This window comes from Rhinopithecus roxellana, chromosome 11 (assembly GCF_007565055.1).
Source record: "Rhinopithecus roxellana isolate Shanxi Qingling chromosome 11, ASM756505v1, whole genome shotgun sequence".
Classification (NCBI taxonomy): Eukaryota; Metazoa; Chordata; class Mammalia; order Primates; family Cercopithecidae; genus Rhinopithecus; species Rhinopithecus roxellana.
Window position 1 is genome coordinate 62,558,324 of NC_044559.1, and position 25,210 is coordinate 62,583,533.

Below are 25,210 nucleotides of genomic sequence, written 5' to 3' on the forward strand. Positions count from 1 at the left end.
TATTGAACATTGGAAAAAACATATAGTTTAGATTGGCATTAAAACTGAAAGAAGTGGCCAGACACAGTGGCTCACACCTGTAATCCCAGCACTTTGGAAGGCCGAGGTGGGCGGGTCACCTGAGGTCAGGAGTTCAAGACCAGCCTGGCCAACATGGTGAAACCCCAACTCTACTAAAAATACAAAAATTAGCCAGGCGTGGTGATGCATGCCTGTAGTCCCAGGTACTTGGAAGGCTGAGGCAGGAGAATCGCTTGAAGCCGGAAGTTACAGTGAGCCGAGATTGCGTCATTGCACTCCAGCCAGGGCAGTAAGAGTAAGACTCCGCATCAAAAAAAAAAAAAAAAAAAAAGACTACTGAAAGAAGTATTACAGGCAATGGGAAATAGCTTGAGTTGAAGTGCAGCAGAAGGAAAAAGCTGGACAAGAATGTAGTGACAGATAATAGGTATGGAACGTATGACTGACTGTTAGAGGATCCTGAATGGGGGTAACAGACTTGATTTGATAAATACTGAGATGTCATGATAACACTTGAGGATTAAACCATGTTTTTAAGGACAGTTGTATGCAAAGTTATAATCGCAAGAGTAAAACATAGTGGAAAAGAAACCAGTAATAAAACTTGCCTTAATGCAGGTATGTTAAGACAATCAAATGGGATTTCATTAATTTTTTATTTGCCATTTATAGCTAAAGATTTTGTAAAAGTTTTGATCCTAGTCAGGTGAAATAGTCACAGAAAGAAAGAAAAGTGAATCTGAGACTTGAAGACATTGATGTTGATATTTTGGTTTTAAACGTGTTTTAAATCTTGTAAAAGCGAGCTTCTCACATGACAATATTCAGTGGGTACTTGGGAGTATGGGTTCGAATCTAGGTAGGAGATATATCGATATTTTGGGCAACATCAGGAAAGGGAGGGTAGTTAAGCCTTTCATATAAATATGGTCTGGAGTTTGGGGATGGCAAGGCTCGGAGGAAAGAAGAAAAGGAGAGGGTGAGGACTGAGATAAGAATGGCAATTTGGGTTTAGGAAGAAGAGGAATCAATGAAGAAAACAGAGGTAGTGCTGAAAAATACAGCATCTTCTGTAGGGATTGGCAGCTTTTTCTTACTTGATTTTTATCTTAATATTTCTAAGTGATAGAAAAAGTTACTATAGACATTTAACAGGGTTAAAAATGTTACTGAAAGATGATCAGTGTGGTTTTCATTCAAGACTATAACAATATGTATATATCCAAGGAAATTTAATTCTGACTTTAAAAAATTGTTTTACTTGTATAAATTTAGGGACACAAGTGTAATTTTGTTACGTGTATAGATTGTGTAGTGGTCAAGTCAGGGCTTTTAGGGTGTCCATCATCTGAATAATATACATTGTACCCATTAAGTAATTTCTCATCATTATCTCCTATCCCTTTCAAGTCTCCACTATCTCCCATTCTCTGCATTCTGATTTTCATTTGCTAGGTGTATTAGGTTGTTTTTGCGTTGCTATAAAGAAATACCTGAGACTGAGTATTAAACAGGTTTAACCTGTTTTCTTTATAAATTCTTCTTTAATTGGCTCATGGTTCTGCACGCTGTACAGAAAGCATAGCAGCGTCTGCTTCTGGGGAGGCCTCAAGAAGCCTCCAATCATGGCTAAAGGCAAAAGGGGAGCATGGTGAGAATGGGAGCAAGAAAGAGAAGGAGTGGTGGGGAGAAGGTGCCACCCACTTTTAAATGCCAGCTCACTTATCACCAAGAGGATGGCCCAAGCCATTCATGTGGGATCTGCCCCCATGATTCAAGCACCTTCCACCAGGCCCCACCTCTAGCATTGGGGCTACAATTCAACCTGAGATTTGGGAGGGAAAGATATCCAGACTATATCACTAGGTCTGGATCTTGTTGTTTATTTTTTGGAACATATTCAGTCATATACGAGGATATATATTGTAGAAGTCCACAGAACCATACTAATATTGGACTTCTGCTTGGTTAGGTCTTACTTATCTGAAACATGATATTCATATTGTAGAGAAGATTATTTTCTTTAGTGATTGAGGAAATCTTTACTACTTATAAATTTTTATATAATACTAAAATATTTGAAGATGTACATTTTAGATGTAGTTTAATTGAAACCTGGAATTGCTTTTTAAAGTCCTAAAATCAGGGTTATCAGATTCTGAATTAATGGAGTTTAAAAAGATTACAAGGCAGTTTTGCAATTTTATTCTGATTAATTTTATCACAGCTTTGGAATCCTACTTTATTTGCTTCTTCAAGTTAGATTTCCCAGTGAAATTTCAGTATCACATAAAGTCTTATGAAATGGCCCATTGCACTTTGAACTTTGAGTCAAGGAAGTGAAATTTATTGATAGATTGTTGGTGTAGTATTTCTCCTGTTTGTGGTAGCTTTTTCAAATAATGTATCTTAGAAGACCATGTTAGAATAACCTGCATGCTTTTATCAAACATATTAATTATGTGATTGCTGATAGTGCTTTAAATATTACATAGAAATAGTAGTAGGTGTTTACTAAACTGGAAATTTCATATAACTTGGTTTAGCTTTTGCCTTGTTCTCAGTCACATTGATAAAAATGTAAGACTTTTGTTTATCTTTTAGAATAATGACACCTTTTGGTGCTGAGAATTTTGTGTTTGTTATATATATACATAATATAAATATAAAATATTTAAATATAATATTTCTCATAACTTTATGTAAGCTTGTGTTTCTCTTTCTCTGTAATCTTGGCATGTTTTCTTCAAATGGCACTTCATAACCTCCTAAGGTTAATAAATTTCTTTGTAATGGACTTTTGTTTTCTAATTCCTCAGTGTATGACAAATGAATTATACTTTGTCAAATTATTTAGGTAACTTTAAGTTTTTGATGTCCTGGGATCATAACATTCATTAGTCTTTAATTTCTGTCATTAAGGTCATTAGCTATAAATGAATTTATGAGTAGATTTAAAAAATAAAACATATAATCCTTCCCTTAACACACTTTTCCACCATTTGGTTGAATTGCTAGTGTAAAAGCATGATAAATTTTGAGAAGTTATATTTTACCAGTTATTTAAAACAGACATGAGCCAAAGCCAGAATACTTGTTAATGAAAATGAGATGTTTTGGAGGAAAGGGAGGTTGTGCTGCAGTTTTTACTTGAACTCTGTTGCATTTCTTTACAGAAATTTCAAATCTCTTGTTTCCTGTTTCTTATGGTGGTGGCATTATATATCTTTAAAATGTGATCTATAGGTAAAATGAATGATGGTTAATTTTTTTTATAAATATTTAGACTTGTGTTTTTGAAATTTATTATAACATTGTTATAGGTTTTATCCTCTTTCTCTTGTGCACATGTAATGATTTATATTTTGTGATCTTTCCCACATGCTAGAGACTTCAGAATACTATAGCAAATATCTGTCTTCTTTATGCTTTAAATTTTTTCCTGACCACTGCCTGTTGATACCTGTCTTAAAAGTTATTTTGATGTTGTTCACAAATGTACCAGATAATTATTTCATCATTTTTAATGCTTTAAAGTTTTTATATTAGGATTTTTAGTATGATTTTAATGTTAAAGTTTTGAAGTTATTCTGCCGCTAAAAGTCTAATCTTGGGACTTACTATTCATGAAACAGAAATTGACTTTTATACAAGTAATAGGACCTTATTTTGAAGGTTCAAACTGGAGAAAATCTTACATTTTTTCTATTTCTATTTCATTTATTTCCATTGATTTGCTTTAGATCAAGATTGCAGATGCAGAATCCATATTTTGTGAATATTGCTGATATTAATCATTAAAATCACTTTTGACAGTTTGACAGTTAAAGGCATTTCCTGTGAAATGATACTAGTATGTATTTAACCATGCAGATCCTCAGTTTGTGGTCTGCCAGCTAAAGGTGAAGATATATTCCTCCAATTCAGGCCCCACACGACGGGAAGACAAGTTCATGTACTTTGAGTTCCCTCAGCCATTACCTGTGTGTGGTGATATCAAAGTAGAATTCTTCCACAAACAGAACAAGATGCTAAAAAAGGTTTGTACTTTACTTTTATTGGGAGAAATATCCAAAATACAGACAGATTAAAAGCTATCTTTTATTTTATGACATGTAAGGAACTATAATTTATTTTCTATTAGATATGCAGGTGTTTTGCTTACTCTGGCATTGGTGAGACACTAAAAGGGTAAATAATCCTATTTGAAGGAAGAGGCCTTATAGCATTGGAACATGAGAGAAATTTTCCTTAACAAGGATGATTAACTGGGAAGAAATTAGCATGGGACCAAGATTTTAAAAATTTTGGTCCATAATAGAAATGAGATCTGTTCTGTGGTCTTACATAGTGACACAAACCACTTTTACTCCATTTTGGCTTATATTTCTTTTTCTTCCCCCCCCCCCTTTATTTTTTCCTTTTTGTTAGAGACAGGGTCTCGTTCTATTGCCCAGGCTGAGTAACTAAGACTACAAGCATGTGCCACCACACCCAGCTAATTTTTTTATTTTTATTTTTGTAGGGAAAGGGTCTCACTGTGTTGCCCAGGCTAGTCTCAAACTCCTGGGCACAAGCAGTCCTCATGCTTCGGCATCCCAAAGTGTTGGAATTACAGGAGTGAGCCATCATGCCTGGCCTTACATTTCTTAAGACTTGATTATTTTCTATTTAGCTTCTGTGAATTTACTGACTAGTTTTTTAACTAGGAGAGAAATAGGATGAAGAGGAAGTAATAAAGAATGAAAGCATGGTATTTAAATGTGCAGGTTAAGAAAGTTAATCAAGTTTAAATTTGATTGACCTGTATTTAGAGAAGGCAACGACTTAGTTTAAAACCAACTACTGGCCCAGCGCGGTGGCTCACGCCTGTAATTCCAGCACTTTGGGAGGCTGAGGCAGGCAGATCACCTGAGGTCAGGAGTTCGAGACCAGTCTGGTCAACATGGTAAAACCCTGTCTCTACTAAAAATACAAAAAAATCAGCCGGGTATGGTGGCAGGTGCCTGTTATCCCAGCTACTCAGGAGGATTGAGGCAGGAGAATTGCTTGAACCCAAGAGGTGGAGGTTGCATGAGCCAAGAATGCAGGGTTGCACTCCAGCCTGGGCAACAAGAGTGAAACTCTGTCTCAAAAAAAAGGGAAAAAAAAAACAAAAACCAACCGTCTTCATTTAAAATATTAAATGTGTATATTTAAAGTGAGACTAAGGTGCAACATTTTTAGATAGTAATGAAGAAAAGCACTAAATTTGTATTGTTGCTGTATTGTTGCTGCCTTGTTAAACATACTAGATAGCATATTGCTAATCTTTAAATATTCTCAATAATAGGATATATTTAGTTTTTCTGATTTTTAGCTTTTCTTTTGAAAGAAAATAAGAGGAAGTTTCATTTACTGTACAATTTTAAATGCTGCTTTGACGTATCAGAAGAAATATAATTTCCTTTATCCAGAATCCAAGTAGCTGGAAAAAAAAAAATCAAAATATACTGAACATCTTTTTTTAAACCAGAAACCCATTTCCTATCATCTGTACAAATAAAAGTTAAATATATCTCAATAACTTTGAAAAATTATTTTTTGATAATCCAGGAAGTATTAACAACTGTTTTAAAATTAAGATAACTGGTAATTTTTATTTTGCTTTCAAAAATAGGCACCTACATCATCATCTCTGCATACCTTTAAGAATTTACTAATTCTTATTTCCCTTCATCTGTACTTTAACACATGCAAAATTGAAGGTTAAATACTTATGATTTACTTGTTTATTCTTGACTACACAAATTTCCATTTTATTGATTTTCCCTGCCTTATTTAAGAATATGCTGTGATTAAAACAGACAAAAAGTTTTAGTATAATCCATATATATATATGGAATTCACCTTTTTGTTATTTAAATATTATTAGCTTATTTTCTTCTAAGTCTAAGTAAAATACAATTACTGGCTGAAATAATTGAAATAAGCAAAAAAAAATTTAAAGACTTGTAAACAAGGTTACTTTGTCAGGTACTGTTAAAAGATGCAATAAAATTTAAGACATAATATCCTTAAAGATCTTATTTTCTAGGGGAAAAAAACTTTTAAGATAAATTAGAATAAAAGATTTAAATGGCATTTTAAGGTACCAATAAGATGACACAAGGCTGTACATCATTAATTGCCAAATTATTTATACAGGCCAGATTTCTGTGTTGGTCAATAGAGGTTTAAAGTGATGAACTTCTGTTGTGGTTTTTTATTAAGAAGGTATTATCTTATTAGAAGTGATTTTTTTAAGAACAAGCGTTTTATAACATCAAAAGAAATCAGTAGTACTCTTCCCTATCCCCTCATATTTATCCTGAAAGTATTCAAGCATTATATTGTCATGTAAGAAACTGGAGCTTCTCATGTTTGTATTGCTGTAGAAGTAAACGTGTTTGTGGTGTGTCATCAGGGAAGTTGCACTCACCTTCCAAGAACTTTTGTTAAAGTAAATCTTAGAATAGGTAGCTCATTTGAAAAGTAGAAGAAATTAAATCCATATCTGAATTTTGTTTTTATATGTATGTACATATAAACTAAAAACATATTTAAAGCTAGTATTAGACTAGAAAAGAGGTTTTTTTACTTAAAAATTTAAGACAAAAGTAATTTATCTTAGATCTTGTGAGGCTGTATTTTTGGTTTAAAATTTGAGTGCCGAAAAAATCATGTGAATGAAAATGCAACAGATAACTCAGATTGTCTTATAATAGTCTTTGTGTTTACCTTTATTCAAAATATCAAATGATAGTTTATTTTGTTGACATTTTGGCAAATGTTTAACACAGGTGACATATTTTCTTTTTTAAAAAATAAAACATCATTAATTAAAATATGTCATTTCATTTCTTTTTCTTTCTTTTTTTTTTTTTTTAGGACAAAATGTTTCACTTTTGGGTAAATACATTCTTCATACCAGGACCAGAGGAAACCTCAGAAAAAGTAGAAAATGGAAGTCTATGTGATCAAGAAATTGATAGCATTTGCAGTATAGAGCGTGCAGATAATGACAAGGAATATCTAGTACTTACTTTAACAAAAAATGATCTTGACAAAGCAAATAAAGACAAAGCCAACCGATACTTTTCTCCAAATTTTAAGGTCAGTTAAATTAAACATTTTGTGGGGGTTGGTGACTTGTATGTGTGTGATGTGTGTTTAATTCTAGGAGTACAGCTGATGAAGAACTTGCTTGACAAGTTTTTTAATTATGTATTATTTAGAAGCCGTGTTTACATAGCAGTAACATGAAAGTTTCTAATAAAATACCCAATGTACACAGAGTCAAAAAAGCTGCAATTTTCCTTTTCCCAATTCTTTGTTGTCGTTTGGTAAAATCTGGTGCAAAGGTACGGGAGGGGGCTAAATGACTGTGATATGAAGTAGGAATGGGAGAGGAAAGAAATGGATGGGAACTCAGTCATTTGAGAATGATTGATATGGAATGTTTTTACTGCTTCCACTCCTGTCTCCCTTCCAATTTATTCTCAACCCCTCAGAGTGATCTTAAAAATAGGCTTGATTGTGTCACTTCTGTTTACATTTTATAAAGACCTTGTGTTTGTTTGTTTGTTTGTTTTTTTACCATGACCTACAAGGACCAGCATAATTTAGCACAGGCCTACCTCCTACATCAGCACTAATCACCTTCTCTCTTTGCTTCTTGAGATTCAGTCATACTGGTCTCTCTTCAGTTCTTCAAAATGCTAAGCCTCTGCCTCTAGTCTTTCCAGTTCTTTTCCTTCTCCCGGTACCTTTTCATCTCAGCCTTTTCCCCCGACCTTCACATAGCTATCTTCATATTTCCAGCCTTAGCTTCAATCTCGTATTCTCTGAAGGTCTCTGATTGTCCTCCCGTTATTCTTTTTTTTTTAAATCCTATTTCCTTATATTGTGTCTTACAATTATTTGGTTTGTTTCATTTTTGTCTATATGTGTTTATACATAGGTATATGTATCTACTTATAGACAAGAATTCTTCAGATTAAAAAAATCTGATTTGTAAACATTCCCAAATGGTTTGCCATTTTTTTCTTCCCCTTTCCTATTTCTTGTTCTACCTGATTTTCCTCTGTTCATTCACCACACTCTTTTCTTTCTCTTTTTTACTCTCTCTTAATTTGTCATTCAATTTTTATAACATGTAACAAATCTAACTGTAGCTTCTGAGTTCTAAGAATTTTGCTAGTGATACTTCACCTGTAATCCCAGCACTTTGGGAGGCTGAGGCAGGCAGAGCACTTGAGGCCAGGAGTTTAAGACCAGCCAGGCCAATATGGCGAAACCCCGTCTGCACTAAAAATACAAAAATTAGCTGGGCGTGGTGTCACACACCTGTAATCCCAGCTACTTGGGAGGCTGAGGCACAAGAATTGCCTGAGCCTGGGAGGTGGAGGTTGCAGTGAGCCGAGATCACACCAGTGCACGTGCACTTCAGCGACACAGCAAGACTCTGTCTTAAAAAAAAAAAAAGAAAGAAGTATATATATATGTTTGTATATTGGTAGTAATAGTAATACTTAAAAAAAAGTAAAGGGGCCCCTACATGTTTTAAATGAAAATAGATCTAACGTTAAATGCCTTTAGCTCTTAAATTTTTTTAAGTGTTTAGAAGTTTCCCTTTTTAAAAAATTTTAATGTATAATAATTGTACATATTTATGGGATACAGAGTGATATTTTCCTGTATGCAGTGTGTGATGATCAAATCAGGATAATGAGCATATGGATCACCTCAAACATTTGTCATTTGTTTGTGTTGGGAACATTCAAAATTCTATCTTCTAGCTATTTGAAAATATACCGTAAATTATTGTTGACTAGTTACAGTTCTATAGAATGCTATAATTTATTCCTCCTGTCTGTAATTTTTTATCTTTTAACCAACATCTGCCTATCCTCCCCTACCCCTCCCTTTCCCAGCCTCTAATAACCACACTCCTATGAGCTCAACTTTTTTAGCTCCCATATATGAGTGAGAACATACAGTATTTATCTTTCTGTACCTGACTTATTTTACTTGACATCATGTCCTCCAGGCTAGACATTCTCTTTAGAATCCATAGGTTTCCTTTCTTTTCTCTCAGTCTGCATTTTGCTCAACCATTAACTTTTAAAATGTCTTTTTCCTTTTAGTTTTATTGTTTTCTGTTTCAATATTGCAAGACGTTTTGTATTTGTGACTACAAATAAAAACTCTCTGTTATTAGTGAACAAATACAATGTCATACGGTGGTAAGTGCTATAAAAAATACAGACAGGATAGAGAGTAATCTTGGTTTGTGTGTTTTTTGTTTTTTAGCTAGGATGATTAGAGAAGGCCCAACCAAGCAAATAACATTTAAGCAGAGGCCTAAGTCATGAATGAGTTATACAAATATCTGGGAAAAGAGGGAAGAGTAGAGATGCAGAAGCCTTTAGACAAGAATTAGCTTGGTATATTTGAAGAGTGGATACGTCATTTTGACTAAAACAGAGTGGACAAGAAAACCAGTCCAAGTGTAAAGATACTAGTGTGTGTTCAGCAGAGGAAGGATGTAATCTGAATTTTGTGTTTAATATTCCCTGTGTTAATGCTTTCAAAACATAGACGAGTGAGGCAAGTAGGGAGAAGGGGTAATAATGGAAGCTGGGAGATTAGTTAAGAGGCACTTGACCATCCTGGCTAACACGGTGAAACCCCATCTCTACTAAAAATACAAAAAATTAGCCAGGCATGGTGGTGGGCACCTGTAGTCCCAGCTGCTTGGGAGGCTGAGGCAGGAGAATGGCGTGAACCTGGGAGGCGGAGCTTGCAGTGAACCGAGATCGCACCACTGCACTCCAGCCTGGGCGACAGAGCGAGAGTCCGTCTCAAAAAAAAAAAAAAAAAAAGGCATTTGAATAGTTTAGTAAAGGTGAAGGATGATGTTTGCTTCTTGTTGCCCCTCACTGGGTAGAATAGTGGCAGTGAAGGGTAACAAGAAGCTGTCAGATTAACTGGAGTTTACTGATGCAGTGGATGTTGGTTGTAAGAGAAGAATTGATAATGACTCTTAGATAATAGGGGAGGGGCTGTCAATATAATATAATGAAGAAGGGATTTGAAGTCAGATCTGATTTAAATCTCACATCCACTACCCACTATTAATAGATACGTAGCCTTTAACAAGTTCCCTAACCTTTCTGGGCCTTAGCTACCTCCCCTTGGAAATGGAAATACCTAACATGTAGGGTTGTTTTGACAGTTATTTTTACTAGGCATGTAAAGGCCCTTGGCTCTCTGTTTAGACCACTGTATTATGTTAATATCTCTCTCTTTCCTCCCTTTAGGTAAAGTTTTTAGGGCTAACAAATCCCAGTATCAATGTTGATCAGTAGTTTGTGTCTGTGTAGTGTTGTTTATATCAAAAACTACATTGAAGCCGGGCACAGTGGCTAATGCCTAAAATCCCAACCTTTGGGAGGCCAAGGTGGGCAGATCACCTGAACTAAGGAGTTTGAGACCAGCCTGGGCAACATGGTGAAATCCTGTCTCTACAAAAAATATAAAAGCTAGCTGGGTGTAGTGGCATGTACCCAGTAGTCCCAGCTACTTGGGAGGCTGAGGTGGGAGAATCACTTGATCCTGGGAGTTTGAGCCTGCAGTGAGCTGTGAAGATGCCACTGCACCCTAGTCTGGGTGACAGAGCAAGACCCTGTCTCTAAAAAAAAAAAAACAGAAAGAAATACATTGATTTTTCTCATAGGTAGTAAGAGAAACATTCTCTTTGAACTCAGTCATTTGTGAATTGAATTTTATAATGCAAAGGCTATATTATATAAACTATTGATGACTTTCAATCTGCATTTGTTTTATAGAATTATTTAGTTAATGTTTGCAGCTTATATTACAAAATAAAATTGAGGTTGGGTGTGGTGGCTCACACCTGTAATCCCAGCACTTTGGGAGGCTGAGGTAGGTAGATTGCCTGAGCTCAGGAGTTTGAGATCAGCCTGGGCAACATGATGAAACCCCATTTCTACTACAATACAAAAAATTAGCTGGGTGTGGTGGTGTGCACCTGTAGCCCCAGCTGTTCGGGATGCTAAGGCATGAGAATTGTTTGAACCTGGGAGGCAGAGGTTGCCGTGAGCCGAGATCATGCCACTGCACTCCAGCCTGGCAACAGAGCAAGACTGTCTCCAGAAATAAAAATAAATAAATTGTATTAACATCCTGATAGTTTATCTGTTCAGTATCTAGCAAGAAAGAAAATGTTGAACATCTTAATAAGAAGAGGGTCATTTAAAAGACTTCTTCAAGATCATGTTTGTTACAGTGCTGTTCATCTGCAAAATGGAATAAAAAAATCTGTTAAAATATATTTCACTAAATAGTTTAAGATGAGTCATATTTGTGGGTTTTCATTTTAAATTTTCTTTCTCTAGGTGAAGCTGTACTTCACAAAAACAGTAGAGGAGCCGTCAAATCCAGAGGCTAGCAGTTCAACTTCTGTAACACCAGATGTTAGTGACAATGAACCTGATCATTATAGATACTCTGACACCACTGACTCTGATCCAGAGAATGAACCTTTTGATGAAGATCAGCATACACAAATTACAAAAGTCTGAATTTTTTTTTATCAAGAGGGATAAAATACCATGAAAACAAACTTGAATAAACTGAAAATGGACCTTTTTTTTTTTTTTAATGGCAATAGGACATTGTGTCAGATTACCAGTTATAGGAACAATTCTCTTTTCCTGACCAATCTTGTTTTACCCTATACATCCACAGGGTTTTGACACTTGTTGTCCAGTTGAAAAAAGGTTGTGTAGCTGTGTCATGTATATACCTTTTTGTGTCAAAAGGACATTTAAAATTCAATTAGGATTAATAAAGATGGCACTTTCCAATTTTATTCCAGTTTTATAAAAAGTGGAGACAGACTGATGTGTATACGTAGGAATTTTTTCCTTTTGTGTTCTGTCACCAACTGAAGTGGCTAAATACTGGTTCACATCCTACCCCTTTGCACTTGTGGCAACAGATAAGTTTGCAGTTGGCTAAGAGAAGTTTCCGAAGGGTTTTGCTACATTCTAATGCATGTATTTGGGTTAGGGGAATGGAGGGAATGCTCAGAAAGGAAATATATTTTATGCTGGACTCTGGACCATATACCATCTCCAGCTATTTACACACACCTTTCTTTAGCATGCTACAGTTACTAATCTGGACATTCGAGGAATTGGCCGCTGTCACTGCTTGTTTGCGCATTTTTTTTAAAAGCATATTGGTGCTAGAAAAGGCAGCTAAAGGAAGTGAATCTGTATTGGGGTACAGGAATGAACCTTCTGCAACATCTTAAGATCCACAAATGAAGGGATATAAAGATAATGTCATAGATAAGAAACACAGCAACAATGACTTAACCATATAAATGTGGAGGCTATCAACAAGGAATGGGCTTGAAACATTATAAAAATTGACAATGATTTATTAAATATGTTTTCTCAATTGTAACGACTTCTCCATCTCCTGTGTAATCAAGGCCAGTGCTAAAAGTCAGATGCTATTAGTACCTACATCAGTCAACAACTTACACTTATTTTATTAGTTTTCAATCATATACCTGCTGTGGATGCTTCATGTGCTGCCTGCAAGCTTCTTTTTTCTCATTAAATATAAAATATTTTGTAATGCTGCACAGAAATTTTCAATTTGAGATTCTACAGTAAGCGTTTTTTTTCTTTGAAGATTTATGATGCACTTATTCAATAGCTGTCAGCTGTTCCACCATTTTGACCTTACACATTCTATTACAATGAGTTTTGCAGTTTTGCACATTTTTTAAATATCATTAACTGTTAGGGAATTTTACTTGAATACTGAATACATATAATGTTTATATAAAAAAGGACATTTGTGTTAAAAAGGAAATTAGAAGTTGCAGTAAACTTTCAACGCTGCACAAAAAAAAAAAAGGACATTTGATTTTTTAGTAGAAATTGTCCTACATGTGCTTTATTGATTTGCTATTGAAAGAATAGGGTTTTTTTTGTTTTGTTTTGTTTTTGTTTTTGTTTTTTTTTTAATGTGCAGTGTTGAATCATTTCTTCATAGTGCTACCCCGAGTTGGGACTAGGGCTTCAATTTCACTTCTTAAAAATTTTCATCATATATTTGATACGCCCAGACTGCATACGATTTTAAGCGGAGTACAACTACTATTGTAAAGCTAATGTGAAGATACTATTAAAAAGGATTTTTTTCCCCAGAAATTTGGTGTCTTCAAATTATACCTTCACCTTGATGTTTGAATATCCAGCCATTATATTTCTTAATGGTATAAAATTCCATTTTCAATAACTTATTGGTGCTGAAATTGTTCACTAGCTGTGGTCTGACCTAGTTAATTTACAAATACAGATTGAATAGAACCTACTAGAGCAGCATTTATAGAGTTTGATGGCAAATAGATTAGGCAGAACTTTATCTAAAATATTCTTAGTAAATGTTGACATGTTTTCCATACCTTGTCAGTTTCATTCAACAATTTTTAAACAAAGCTCTTAAGATTTACACATTTATATTTAAACATTGATGAGTATTGATTGATTGCTCCTAAGTTAAATTGGTAAAGTTAGAGACAACTATTCCTAACACCTCACCATTGAAATTTATATGCCACCTTGTCTTTCATAAAAGCTGAAAATTGTTACCTAAAATGAAAATCAACTTCATGTTTTGAAGATAGTTATAAATATTATTCTTTGTTACAATTTTGGGCACCGCATATTAAAACATTTATTGTTCCAATATGTAACATGGAGGGCCAGGTCATAATAATGACATTATAATAGGCTTTTGCACTGTTATTATTTTTCCTTTGGAATGTGAAGGTCTGAATGAGGGTTTTGATTTTGAATGTTTCAATGTTTTTGAGAAGCCTTGCTTACATTTTATGGTGTAGTCATTGGAAATGGAAAAATGGCATTATATATATTATATATATAAATATATATTATACATACTCTCCTTACTTTATTTCAGTTACCATCCCCATAGAATTTGACAAGAATTGCTATGACTGAAAGGTTTTCGAGTCCTAATTAAAACTTTATTTATGGCAGTATTCATAATTAGCCTGAAATGCATTCTGTAGGTAATCTCTGAGTTTCTGGAATGTTCTCTTAGACTTTTTGGATGTGCAGCAGCTTACATGTCTGAAGTTACTTGAAGGCATCACTTTTAAGAAAGCTTACAATTGGGCCCTGTACCATCCCAAGTCCTTTGTAGCTCCTCTTGAACATGTTTGCCATACTTTTAAAAGGGTAGTTGAATAAATAGCGTCACCATTCTTTGCTGTGGCACAGGTTATAAACTTAAGTGGAGTTTACCGGCAGCATCAAATGTTTCAGCTTTAAAAAATAAAAGTAGGGTACAAGTTTAATGTTTAGTTATAGAAATTTTGTGCAATATGTTCATAACGATGGCTGTGGTTGCCACAAAGTGCCTCGTTTACCTTTAAATACTGTTAATGTGTCATGCATGCAGATGGAAGGGGTGGAACTGTGCACTAAAGTGGGGGCTTTAACTGTAGTGTTTGGCAGAGTTGCCTTCTACCTGCCAGTTCAAAAGTTCAACCTGTTTTCATATAGAATATATATACTAAAAAATTTCAGTCTGTTAAACAGCCTTACTCGATTCAGCCTCTTCAGATACTCTTGTGCTGTGCAGCAGTGGCTCTGTGTGTAAATGCTATGCACTGAGGATACACAAAAATACCAATATGATGTGTACAGGATAATGCCTCATCCCAATCAGATGTCCATTTGTTATTGTGTTTGTTAACAACCCTTTATCTCTTAGTGTTATAAACTCCACTTAAAACTGATTAAAGTCTCATTCTTGTCATTGTGTGGGTGTTTTATTAAATGAGAGTTTATAATTCAAATTGCTTAAATCCATTGAAGTTTTAATTAATGGGCAGCCAAATGTGAATAAAAAGCTTTGTTTTTTTTCCTGCTGTCCTTCAAAGCCTACTGTTAAAAAAAAAAAAAAATATGACCTGGGAGTAGAGTATGTGTCTACTCATGTTTAATTAAGAAAAACACTTATTTTTAGGGCTTTAGTCATCACTTCATAAATTGTATAAACGCATTAAATAGCATTCTAGTCCTGAAAAAGTTCAAGATTCTTGGAAAATTGTGCATATTTTTATTAGGCCAGATGTTTGAAGATAATTCCCCAGAATGGATTTGATACTTTAGTTTCAATTTTGTGGCTTTTCTCTATTCTGTACTCTGCCATCAGCATATGGAAAGCTTCATCTACTCATCATGACTTGTGCCATATAAAAATTGATATTTTGGAATATTCTAAAGGACTTTTTGTACTTGAATTTAATCATGTTGTTTCTAATATTCTTAAAAGCTTGAAGACTAAAGCATATCCTTTCAACAAAGCATAGTAAGGTAATAAAGTGTAGTTTGTACAAGTGTTTAAAAAAAGTAGACAATATTACAGTGGGACTTATTTCAAGTTTACATTTTCACCATGTAATTTTTTAAAAAGTAAATGAAAAATGTGCAATAATGTAAAATATGAAGTGTATGTGTACACACATTTTATTTTTAGGTATCTTAGGTATACGTATGGCTGAAAACTATACTGGAGTCTAAAAGTATTCTAATTTATAAGAAGATATTTTGGTGATGTTTGAAAAATAGAAATGTACTAGTTTTGTTTTTGTGTCATGTCCTTAGTATGTTGTAATATGAGCTGGCTTGGTTCAGTAAATGCCATCACCATTTCCATTGAGAATTTAAAACTCACCAGTGTTTAATATGCAGGCTTCCAAAGGCTTATGAAAAAAATCAAGACCCTTAAATCTAGTTAATTTGCTGCTAACATAAAACTCTTTTGTTTCTTTTATTTTTGCCAGATAATTAAACACACATCTAAAGCTTAGTTTTAAATGGCTTAAGTGTAGCTATTGATTAGTGCTGTTGCTAGTGCAGAAAGAAATGTTTGTGAATGGAAACAAGAATATTCAGTTCAAACTGTTGTAAGGACAGTACCTGAAAACCAGGAAACAGGATAATGGAAAAAATCTTTTAAAGATGAAATGTTGGAACCAACTTTCTTATATAATTAATTATATGTGGCTATAGAAAGCCTAATGATTGTTGCTTATTTTTGAGAGCAAATTATTCTTTTATGACCATAATCTTGCTATTTTTCCATCTTCCAAAAGATCTTCCTTCTAATATGTATATCAGAACATGGGTAGCCAGTCAGAGAAATTCATATTGGTTGGTAGCTTTAAAAAGTTTGTAATGTGAAGACAGGAAAGGACAAAATAGTTTGCTTTGGTAGTAGTGCTCTGGTTCTGAAGCTAGATATTTTGAGACTACTTCCCCATCACAACAACGATAAAATAGTCACTCATAATCCTACCACCTGGAGACATAGCCATTATTAATATGTTAGTGACTATACAATCATGTTTTTTTCTGTATATCCATGTATGTTCTTTAAAAATGAAATTTATACCGTACCTGATCTCAAAGCTTTTTAGCTTAGTATATCTGTCATGAATTTGTAGGATGTTCCATTGCATCAGAAAACGGACAGTGATTTGATTACTTTCTAATGCCACAGATGCAGATTACATGTAGTTATTGAGAATCTTTTCGAATTCAGTGGGTTAATCATGAGTGTCTAAATATTGTTGACATTAGGATGATACATGTAAATTAAAGTTACATTTGTTTAGCATAGACAAGCTTAACATTGTAGATGCTTCTCTTCAAAAATCATCTTAAACATTTGCATTTGGTATTATGTGTTAAATAGAATATGTGAAACACTGTATTAGTAAACCATCACCTTTCTACTTCCTTATAGTTTGAACTTTTCAGTGTTTATAGTTCCCAAACAGTTGCTCAATTTACAGCAAATTAATTTAACATCTGCCAAAAAAAGGCTACTGTTGGCTTATCAGTTATCTTTAAATGCTCATGTGACTTTTATCACATCAAAAAATGTTTCATTAATGGTTCACCTTTAGCTCTGAAAAGTGCCGTGTTTAGTAATTATAGTGGGCTTATAAAAACATGCAACTCTTTTTGACAGTGATTGAGAATTTTGGTGAAAAATATTTACTTGAGGGCAGTATATAACTTATAAACCAATATATTGATATTTTTAAAACATTTTTACATATAAGTAAACTGCCATCTTTGAGCATAACTACATTTAAAAATAAAACTGCATATTTTTAAATCAAGTGTTTAACAAGAATTTATATTTTTTATTTTTTAAAATTAAAAATAATTTATATTTCCTCTGTTGCATGTGGATTTTCATCTGTCCTTATAATGGTTAGAGATTTTATTTGTGTGGAATGGAGCAAGGCTTGTAGTCATGGTTCTACTGTTTCAGTTTGCCAAATCTGTTTACTGCAGTGAAATTCATCAAATGTTTAAGTGTGGTTTTCTGTAGCCTATCATTTATTGGCTATTTTTTAATGTACAGCTTTAGGATTTTCTACCTACTCTATCCAGTTGTCCAAATGATATCCTACATTTTACAAATTCCCTTTCAGTTTCTATTTTCTTTTTCCATTAAATTGCCCTCATGTCCTAATGTGCAGTTTGTAAGAGAGAGAGAGAGAGAGAGAGAGAGAGTGTGTGTGTGTGTGTGTGTGAATTTGATTTTCAAGAGTGCTAGATGTCCAATTTGAGAGATTAAATAATTTAATTCAGGCAAACATTTTTCATTGGAATTTCACAGTTCATTGTAATGAAAATGTTAATCCTGGATGACCTTTGACATACAGTAATGAATCTTGGGTATTAATGAATTTGTTAGTAGCATCTTGATGTGTGCTTTAATGAGTTATTTTCAAAGTTGTGCATTAAACCAAAGTTGGCATACTGGAAGTGTTTATATCAAGTTCCATTTGGTTACTGATGGACAAAAAATAGAAATGCCTTCCTATGGAGAGTATTTTTCCTTTAAAAAATTAAAAAGGTTAATTATTTTGACTATTCGGTTTTAAACTTTTTATTCATCCAACAAATATCAAGACCCTGCTGTATATATGGGTTTGGAATACGTTAGTGATCAAAACAGACACACTCTCTCCCTGCCCTTGAAGAGTTTACAAGCCAGTAGAGGAAACAGAATTTACATTAATAATTATAAATTGTGATACATGCTGTGGAAAGTGAGGCGCATGTAATAATGGTTATCAAACATTATGCTCCCCAAAATTTCCATCCCCTTGCAGTTGAATGAGGCCTGTGTAACTAGTTTATTCTAATGTAATACAGAAAGTAGTGTGACACTCCACTTTCTGTAAAGGCAATGAAAAAAATTTACTATTCAGTTTCTCTCTTCCCCTACTGCTGTGATTAAGGATTTTGCATGTTCTAGATGGTGCAGCTCTGTCAGCCCGGGTTTTGAGTGATACTGGAGCAGAACTCCCTCAAATTCTCCCTTCTGCCACACTAAACTTGTTAGATATTAGCATGAATAAGAAACCATTTAGACTGATGCTTTGGGACAATTTTTTTTATCACAGTGTAAGTTATATCCTGACTAAAATTGTGCTTTGGAAAGATCAGGGAAGGGTTTCTTGAGCTACAAGAGGGAGTTAAGAATGAAGCAAAATGAAATATGGCATCTTTAAATGACATGATGCAATAAACTTTAAATTGCAAGTTATTCAGTAGTTACTGAGCACCAGCTATGTGTCAGACACTGTTCTAGATGCTTGGGATACAAGTGGGTGAACAGCAGGACCTTGCCTTCATGGAGCTTACATTCTACCAAGGGAAAATAGTCAAATATGTGAGGTAATGTGTGCTACAGTAGAAATGAAAGTTAGGTAAGGGAGCTCAGGATTGCCGGGTGCAGAGATTTCAGTGTTGAATGGGGTAGCAGGACTCACTGGGAAGATAAGATGTGAAGGCTGCTGAAACAGTGGCATTAGGATTTTCCTTCATTCAACCAGCGAGATGCACTCAGAACCCTCTATACAATTTTATTCTCACTTTATACAACTCTGTACATTAGTTCTGAGTTTTCAAGATTATTATTGGCATATCTAGGGAGAATTTTTAGGAATACCACCCAAAATAGTCGCAATGTTCTAAAACCATTTTGTTTTCTAAATTGGTTTGGCACACTATACAAACAGTCTGTTCCTTTTCATTCTCCAAGTTGAGTTTTTAAATTTAAATTTTTCTTATATACTCTGTGCATTTTGACAATACTTAACACTTTCCAGAAGACATTAAAGTTCTGTTATGGCCTTAAGCATTTCTGTAAAGCTGAAAGGAAATATCATTTATGATTTATTGATGGGAAACAGTTACAAATTTTGAGTTACTTGAAAAACAAAAGGGATGAGATTTATGGCCTAGTGTTGTGTTTTCTTTCTTCACCCATAAGCAAAAATCTCTGGAAAAGCACCAGTATCTAGTAAAATATTTTTACCCAAAAAATATTTTCTATTTTCCTCTCATCTCACCTCAGAGTTTAAGAAGCTTAACATTGTGATCAAAGGAAAATAGTATAATTGAATATTTGATACTGTAGAAATTTGCAACTATATAAAGGCATTATTAACGTTTTGCTAGTGATCAGTTTCCTATTAGGGCAGCCACGTAAAATTAGGCATGAAACTTTAAAAGAAAATGTTGACTCTTAACTTTTCCTCCTTTAATGCTTAATTTTAAAATAGATTTAAGCAACTTTAAAAACATTTTCCTGAGCAACTGCATTTTGTTTTCATTCTGAATTTAATGGGACTCTTTTTTTCTTTTACATTTTACTTTGCTTTAGAAAGGATTTAAGGTAGCTGAATGGGTTTCCCAGTGTGAGAAAAATTGTCATGTAAATTTAGAAAAAAGTATTGTATATATCCCTTGATTTTGGCTTAAGAGTTAGAATTTACGTAGAATGTTTCCTGACCCAACTTCATTGGAATTTGAAAGTACATCCCAATAGTATTGTGAGCTGCTCCTTTAAACATTGATAAGTAGGCTTCAAACTTAATTTTCAAGGAAATAAGCCATGCTTTTACTGTAGGGTTTATTAATCTGAAATACCTGAGAGTGCAAATAGTTATGTGTTCCTATTTAATAATACAAACAGTTAAATGTGACCTGTAAATATTGTGAAATTTAGCAAAAATATAACCTGTAAAAATAATCTCTAGTAAGCTAATATTCTCTCAGTAATAAAACTTAGCTAAAGTAGCCCAATTAACTGACATTAGAACACATTGTGATATATGGGAGAACTATTAGTGAATTATAGTCATGTTTATACTTCTCTTTTCAATTATAATCATGCTTTTGAAATGAGATCTCATTTTCCAGTCCTTATTACCTATAAGGAAGAGAAATGTATGTAAATTTCACAAATTCATATGAAAATTACCAAACTTCTTAAGTGTTATTCAGTATTTCTACAGAGATATCATTAACAGGAAAGCCCAACATTTTACATGGTTATCTTTAACAAGGGAAGTACAGTGGTTGTTTAATTAATTAGCTAATACTTCATTTACTGTGTATAGTCATCATAATTCATATGAATAATAGATGGGTCTTGTAGGATTATTAGTACTGTATATTAAATAAATGCTTGAAAGGGAAAATGCCTTTTAGTGTTTGGTAAAAGAGTAAGCATAAGGTAAATTTTCCCTTCTGTTAGACTCAGCAGAACTATTTAATGTGTTTAACTGTCCTTGGAGAAGACTGAGCCATTGTTTCTGTAAAAATCCAATAGGGTTAAAACAAAAATATCACTTTGAACATGACTTACTTGGCTAGGAGGCACTTGAAAGCTTTAAGCAACTCAAATCTTTCTCTAGAAAATTTGACACAATTCTACCTCAGAAAACTTGAAGACATTTACAATTCATAGGAATTCTGTGGTAAGTCAGCTCACCTACCTAAAGACCAAAGTGAAGGAGCACAGCAAGAAAGGAAGCTGAAGTAAGGAGAGAACAGAAAGCGGAAGGGAAAGCATGAAAAGAGCCCAAATTAACTCTGACTACTGGGGGCTGCTACAGGGAATGGGAAGAGAATAGCATTGTTCTGAGCCCACGGTATGTGCCATGCTGCAGTAGTCAGTTCACAGGCTTGACACATTCTTCAATGTAGGTGATTTTATCTCATTTTATACACAAAGACTGAAAGGGAACTTAAATCATCCAGGTGTCTCTCACAACAAGTAAATAGAGAACTGGATTTGGACCCACGGCAGTCTTATTTCTACCATATTATGCATACTACTTCTTAAACAGAATCAAGTTTACAAAGCAAACAAAAAAGTCTGGCCAGGTTTGGTGTCTCACACCTGTAATCACAGCACTTTGGGAGGCTGAGACAGGAGGATTGCTTGAACCCAGGAGTTCGAGACTAGCCTGAGCAACATAGACCCTGTCTCTACAAAAAAATTAAAAAATTATCCAGACATGGTGGTGCACGGATATAGTTCCAGCTGCTTGGGAGACCAAGCTGGGAGGATTGTTTGAGCTTGGGAGGTTGAGGCTACAGTAAACCATGATCTGTGCCATTGCACTCCAGCCTGGGCGACAGGGTGAGACCTCGTCTCTTAAAAACAAGTCTAAAACAACTCACAGGTAATGGAGTCATGACAAATTTTTTTTTGTTTACTGACACAAGAAAAACAAGCTAACACAAGGCATAAATCCTACAAAATGAACAGCAAAGAATATAAATATTTAACAATTGTTCAAGCTACAAATGAGAAAATTATGTATCTTGCAACATTCTTGACAGGTAAGATGGTAAGATGTTGGTATATATTTTTATATCAAAACCTAGAATTAGAGTTCTTTGATTTGCTAGTTTGGTATAAAATCCATTAAATAAATTTGTGCTTTATTTTTGCTTGAACTAGAGTGCCCAGACTGTTTAAAATTATTCGTTCTCAGTTAAATAGGCCAACCAGCCACCTAACAAGTATTTGTTGCATGCCTGCTATGTCAAGTTTGAATATAATAGTGGAGAAGTGAGAAAAGGCCATCGATTTTACATTTTAGAGTGGGGAAACAGATTTTACTCAGAGAGAGGAGCAAGTATTATGGCTTAATGTAGAAACAAACTTGGTCACTTAGGAAAGCATAAGAAGAGAAAGGCTAGAGGAGAGTAAGTGATGGGAGACTGATGTAAGATAAACTTTGGAGAAGCAGGCAGGAGAACTTCTGGTTTCAGCCAAGGTGGAATAAAACTGCTAAAGTCTGTCTCCCACTGATGACAACCATCAATAAACTTTTTCTACCCTGTTTTATTCAAGCTCATTGGTTTATCTTATTTTTTGAAGAGATCTTTTACCCCTGCCTGATTTTGTGACATCATCGATGAGTCATTTGGAAAATACGGGTTCACTGAGTTTTGTAGATTTTCCAATGTTGACACATATCATTATGCAATGCAGAAAAAAAAATCACATTTAAAAAAATATCACAACACATTTTTAGAGCTGACCAGAATAGTCTTTAAATATTTGGAAGAAGGCAGATTATGAAAGAGAGTCACAACTTGGAAAAGCAACCTATATTAGGGATGTTTCTTTTCCTCTGTTGTCTTAACAGCTTCACCCCAAGGGTGGGCCCCACTTGCAGAAATCAAGCTTTTTGGCCAGAAGAACCAGAAAAAGAGTCTCCTGTGGGCCAGTGGGCGTGGAGTATGAGGGTGGGGGGAGGGTTGGGGAAATCCTGAAGAGGAGAGAGCTGGAAAAGGGAATCCTCTAATTCTGAGTTTGAACTTCTACGAGTCCTGGGCTCACTCCTGAGTTTCCATGCACAGGACAGACCAAAGAAGCATAGCAAAGGTTTTGAAAATGAAGCAGATTGAAATTATCACTCATAAACGATGAGACATCACTTGCAGCCTGAGCCTAATCGAGTGGATTGCCTGAATCAATTGATTAATCAGTCATCAATCAAACATTTTCAGAAAATTTCAACAGGACCCAGAGTCTATGCAACGCAGTATCCAACATTTCTTAACCAGGAAGAACTGGAAAAATGTGACAAATTATCAGGGAGAAAGTCAATCAAGAGATGGTAACCACAAAATAACCCAGATGTTGGAATTATCAGATGTAAAAACAGCTATTGTAATTATGTTTCATAAGATAAAGATAAACACACTTGGAACGAAAGGAAAGGCAGAAGTTCTCAGCAAGGACACAGAAATTATAAAAAGAACCACATGGAAATTTTACAACTAAAAGGTACAATATCTGAAATAACACTGGATGAGCAATAGAAGAATGGAAATGACAAGAGTCAGCAAACTTGAAGATAACTTTATAAATATCCAATTCTAATCATGGCTTTAGAGTCTTAAAGGTGGATGAAGCTTTGAAAAGCGAAATATATCTGATTGTAATAAGCCTCAGGGAGCCTTAATAAAGTACTAATCCAAATGTATTTATGTATCCCACAGATACATTTGAAGAAGTTCCTGTTGTTTGTCAATTACATTAAGTAAAAGAATTAGCATTATCACAGGTCCAAACATGGTGATTATGAGAATTTGCTGTTACAGTGTTACACAGGCTTAATAAGTCAAAACAGGCCAAGGTGATATATGCATTGACAAAGTTTTCTGGTTGGGTCCATTAAGTGTATACCTGCAGTAAAAAGCAATTTAAAACTTAGCAAAGTCATAACTAGATTACTGACAAACTCATCCTTGGAGACAGTACTTGGTAATTGCTTTGCTCACCTGCTCATATTAACACTTTGATTCAGCCTAACTCTTTCAGTTCAGCATTTGCAGCAGCACTTTTTCCAAATGTGATATTATTACAGAGATGTCATACAAAAATTGACCTATCATGTAGGCACAATGCATGCTTTTCTGTATTAGAACAGAAAAAAATGTGATGTTTAATGCTGCTAGTGCCTAGGAATCTGGTATGAGAAAACATTAAGGTGAGTTTGGAGAAAAACTGAGCTGGTATTATGTTTGGAGAAATGACTTCCTGATTAAGAAAGAGAATTTCAAGACTTTAGAAAGCCTCCCTGGTTATATTAGAACCGTATTACTCTTAAAAAGTAGTATAAATTTTTGTAATGGTGATAATTCTGGGTTTAATAGTTTAACAAGTATTGCCATTTAATTCTCATAACATAGGAAGTACAATTATATCCATCTGATACACAAGGAGCTATGGTACAGAAAGGTTCAATAACTTGTTTAATATAGTCAACAAGAACTAGACCTAGTAAATGACAAAGTCAGGATTTAAATCTAGGTCAATTTGGTTGCCAAGCCTGGGCCATTTACCACTGTGTTATATATGTTACTTGTATAAAAATAAGAAGGTCTTTCATTTTCAAACCGAAATGGACAGAACACTGGTGTAAGCAGGGTTCTGAAGCTTTTGGTCTCAGGGTTCCTTTACACTCTTAAAACTTACGGAGAATCTCAAAGAGCTTTTGTTATTGATATTTACTACGTAAGAAATGAAAACTGAGAAGTCATCAGATAATTAAAAAAACAAACAAAAACAAGCTAATCACATGATAATATAAATAACATTGTAGTGAAAATAACCATGTATTCTAAAACAAAAATGTTAGTGATAAGGTGGTGTTTTGTTTTTTACTTTTTTTTGAAAATTTTTTTTTTTTTGAGACTGAGTCTCGCTCTGTGGCCAGGCTGGAGCAGTGGTGTGATCTCGGCTCACTGCAAACTCCGCCTCCCCGGTTCAAGCGATTCTCCTGCCTCAGCCTCCCAAGTAGCTGGGATTACAGGCACATGCCACCATGCCCAGCTAATTTTTATAGTTTTTAGTAGAGACGAGGTTTCACCATGTTGGTCAGGCGGGTCTCAAACTCCTGACCTCAGGTGATCCACCCACCTCGGCCTCCCAAAGTGCTGGGACTATAGGCGTGAGCCACCACCCCCAGCAGACATATTTCATTATACAATGCAAAAAATGTCACATTTTTAAAATGTCACCACCGAGCTCACCAGGATAGTCTTTACATATTCGGAAGCTGTCAAGTTCATGGTAGCAGGTATAAGATTTTAAAAAATGAATTTTTGCTTGAAAGCTTGAATTTTATCACTTATAACCCACAGGGGTCATGGGCCACACTTTGAGGATCACTGGTGTTAGAGATTTG

General features: G+C 34.5%; 1 protein-coding gene across 2 annotated transcripts in view; it reads left to right on the plus strand.

The window, feature by feature from the left end:
- PTEN (phosphatase and tensin homolog) overlaps positions 1-14,934 on the plus strand; it is a 104,786-nt gene extending 89,852 nt beyond the window's left edge. Inside the window, exons 7-9 of one of the 2 annotated variants that reach the window (XM_010379624.2) lie at positions 3,895-4,061; positions 6,931-7,155; positions 11,463-14,934. In XM_010379624.2, coding sequence (XP_010377926.1) covers positions 3,895-4,061; positions 6,931-7,155; positions 11,463-11,648 — 578 coding nt within the window. In that variant the 3' untranslated portion in view covers positions 11,649-14,934. The remainder of the gene's footprint in view (positions 1-3,894; positions 4,062-6,930; positions 7,156-11,462) is intronic. The other variant, XM_030941484.1, reaches the window with a different exon arrangement.
- Positions 14,935-25,210: the final 10,276 nt, after the last annotated feature.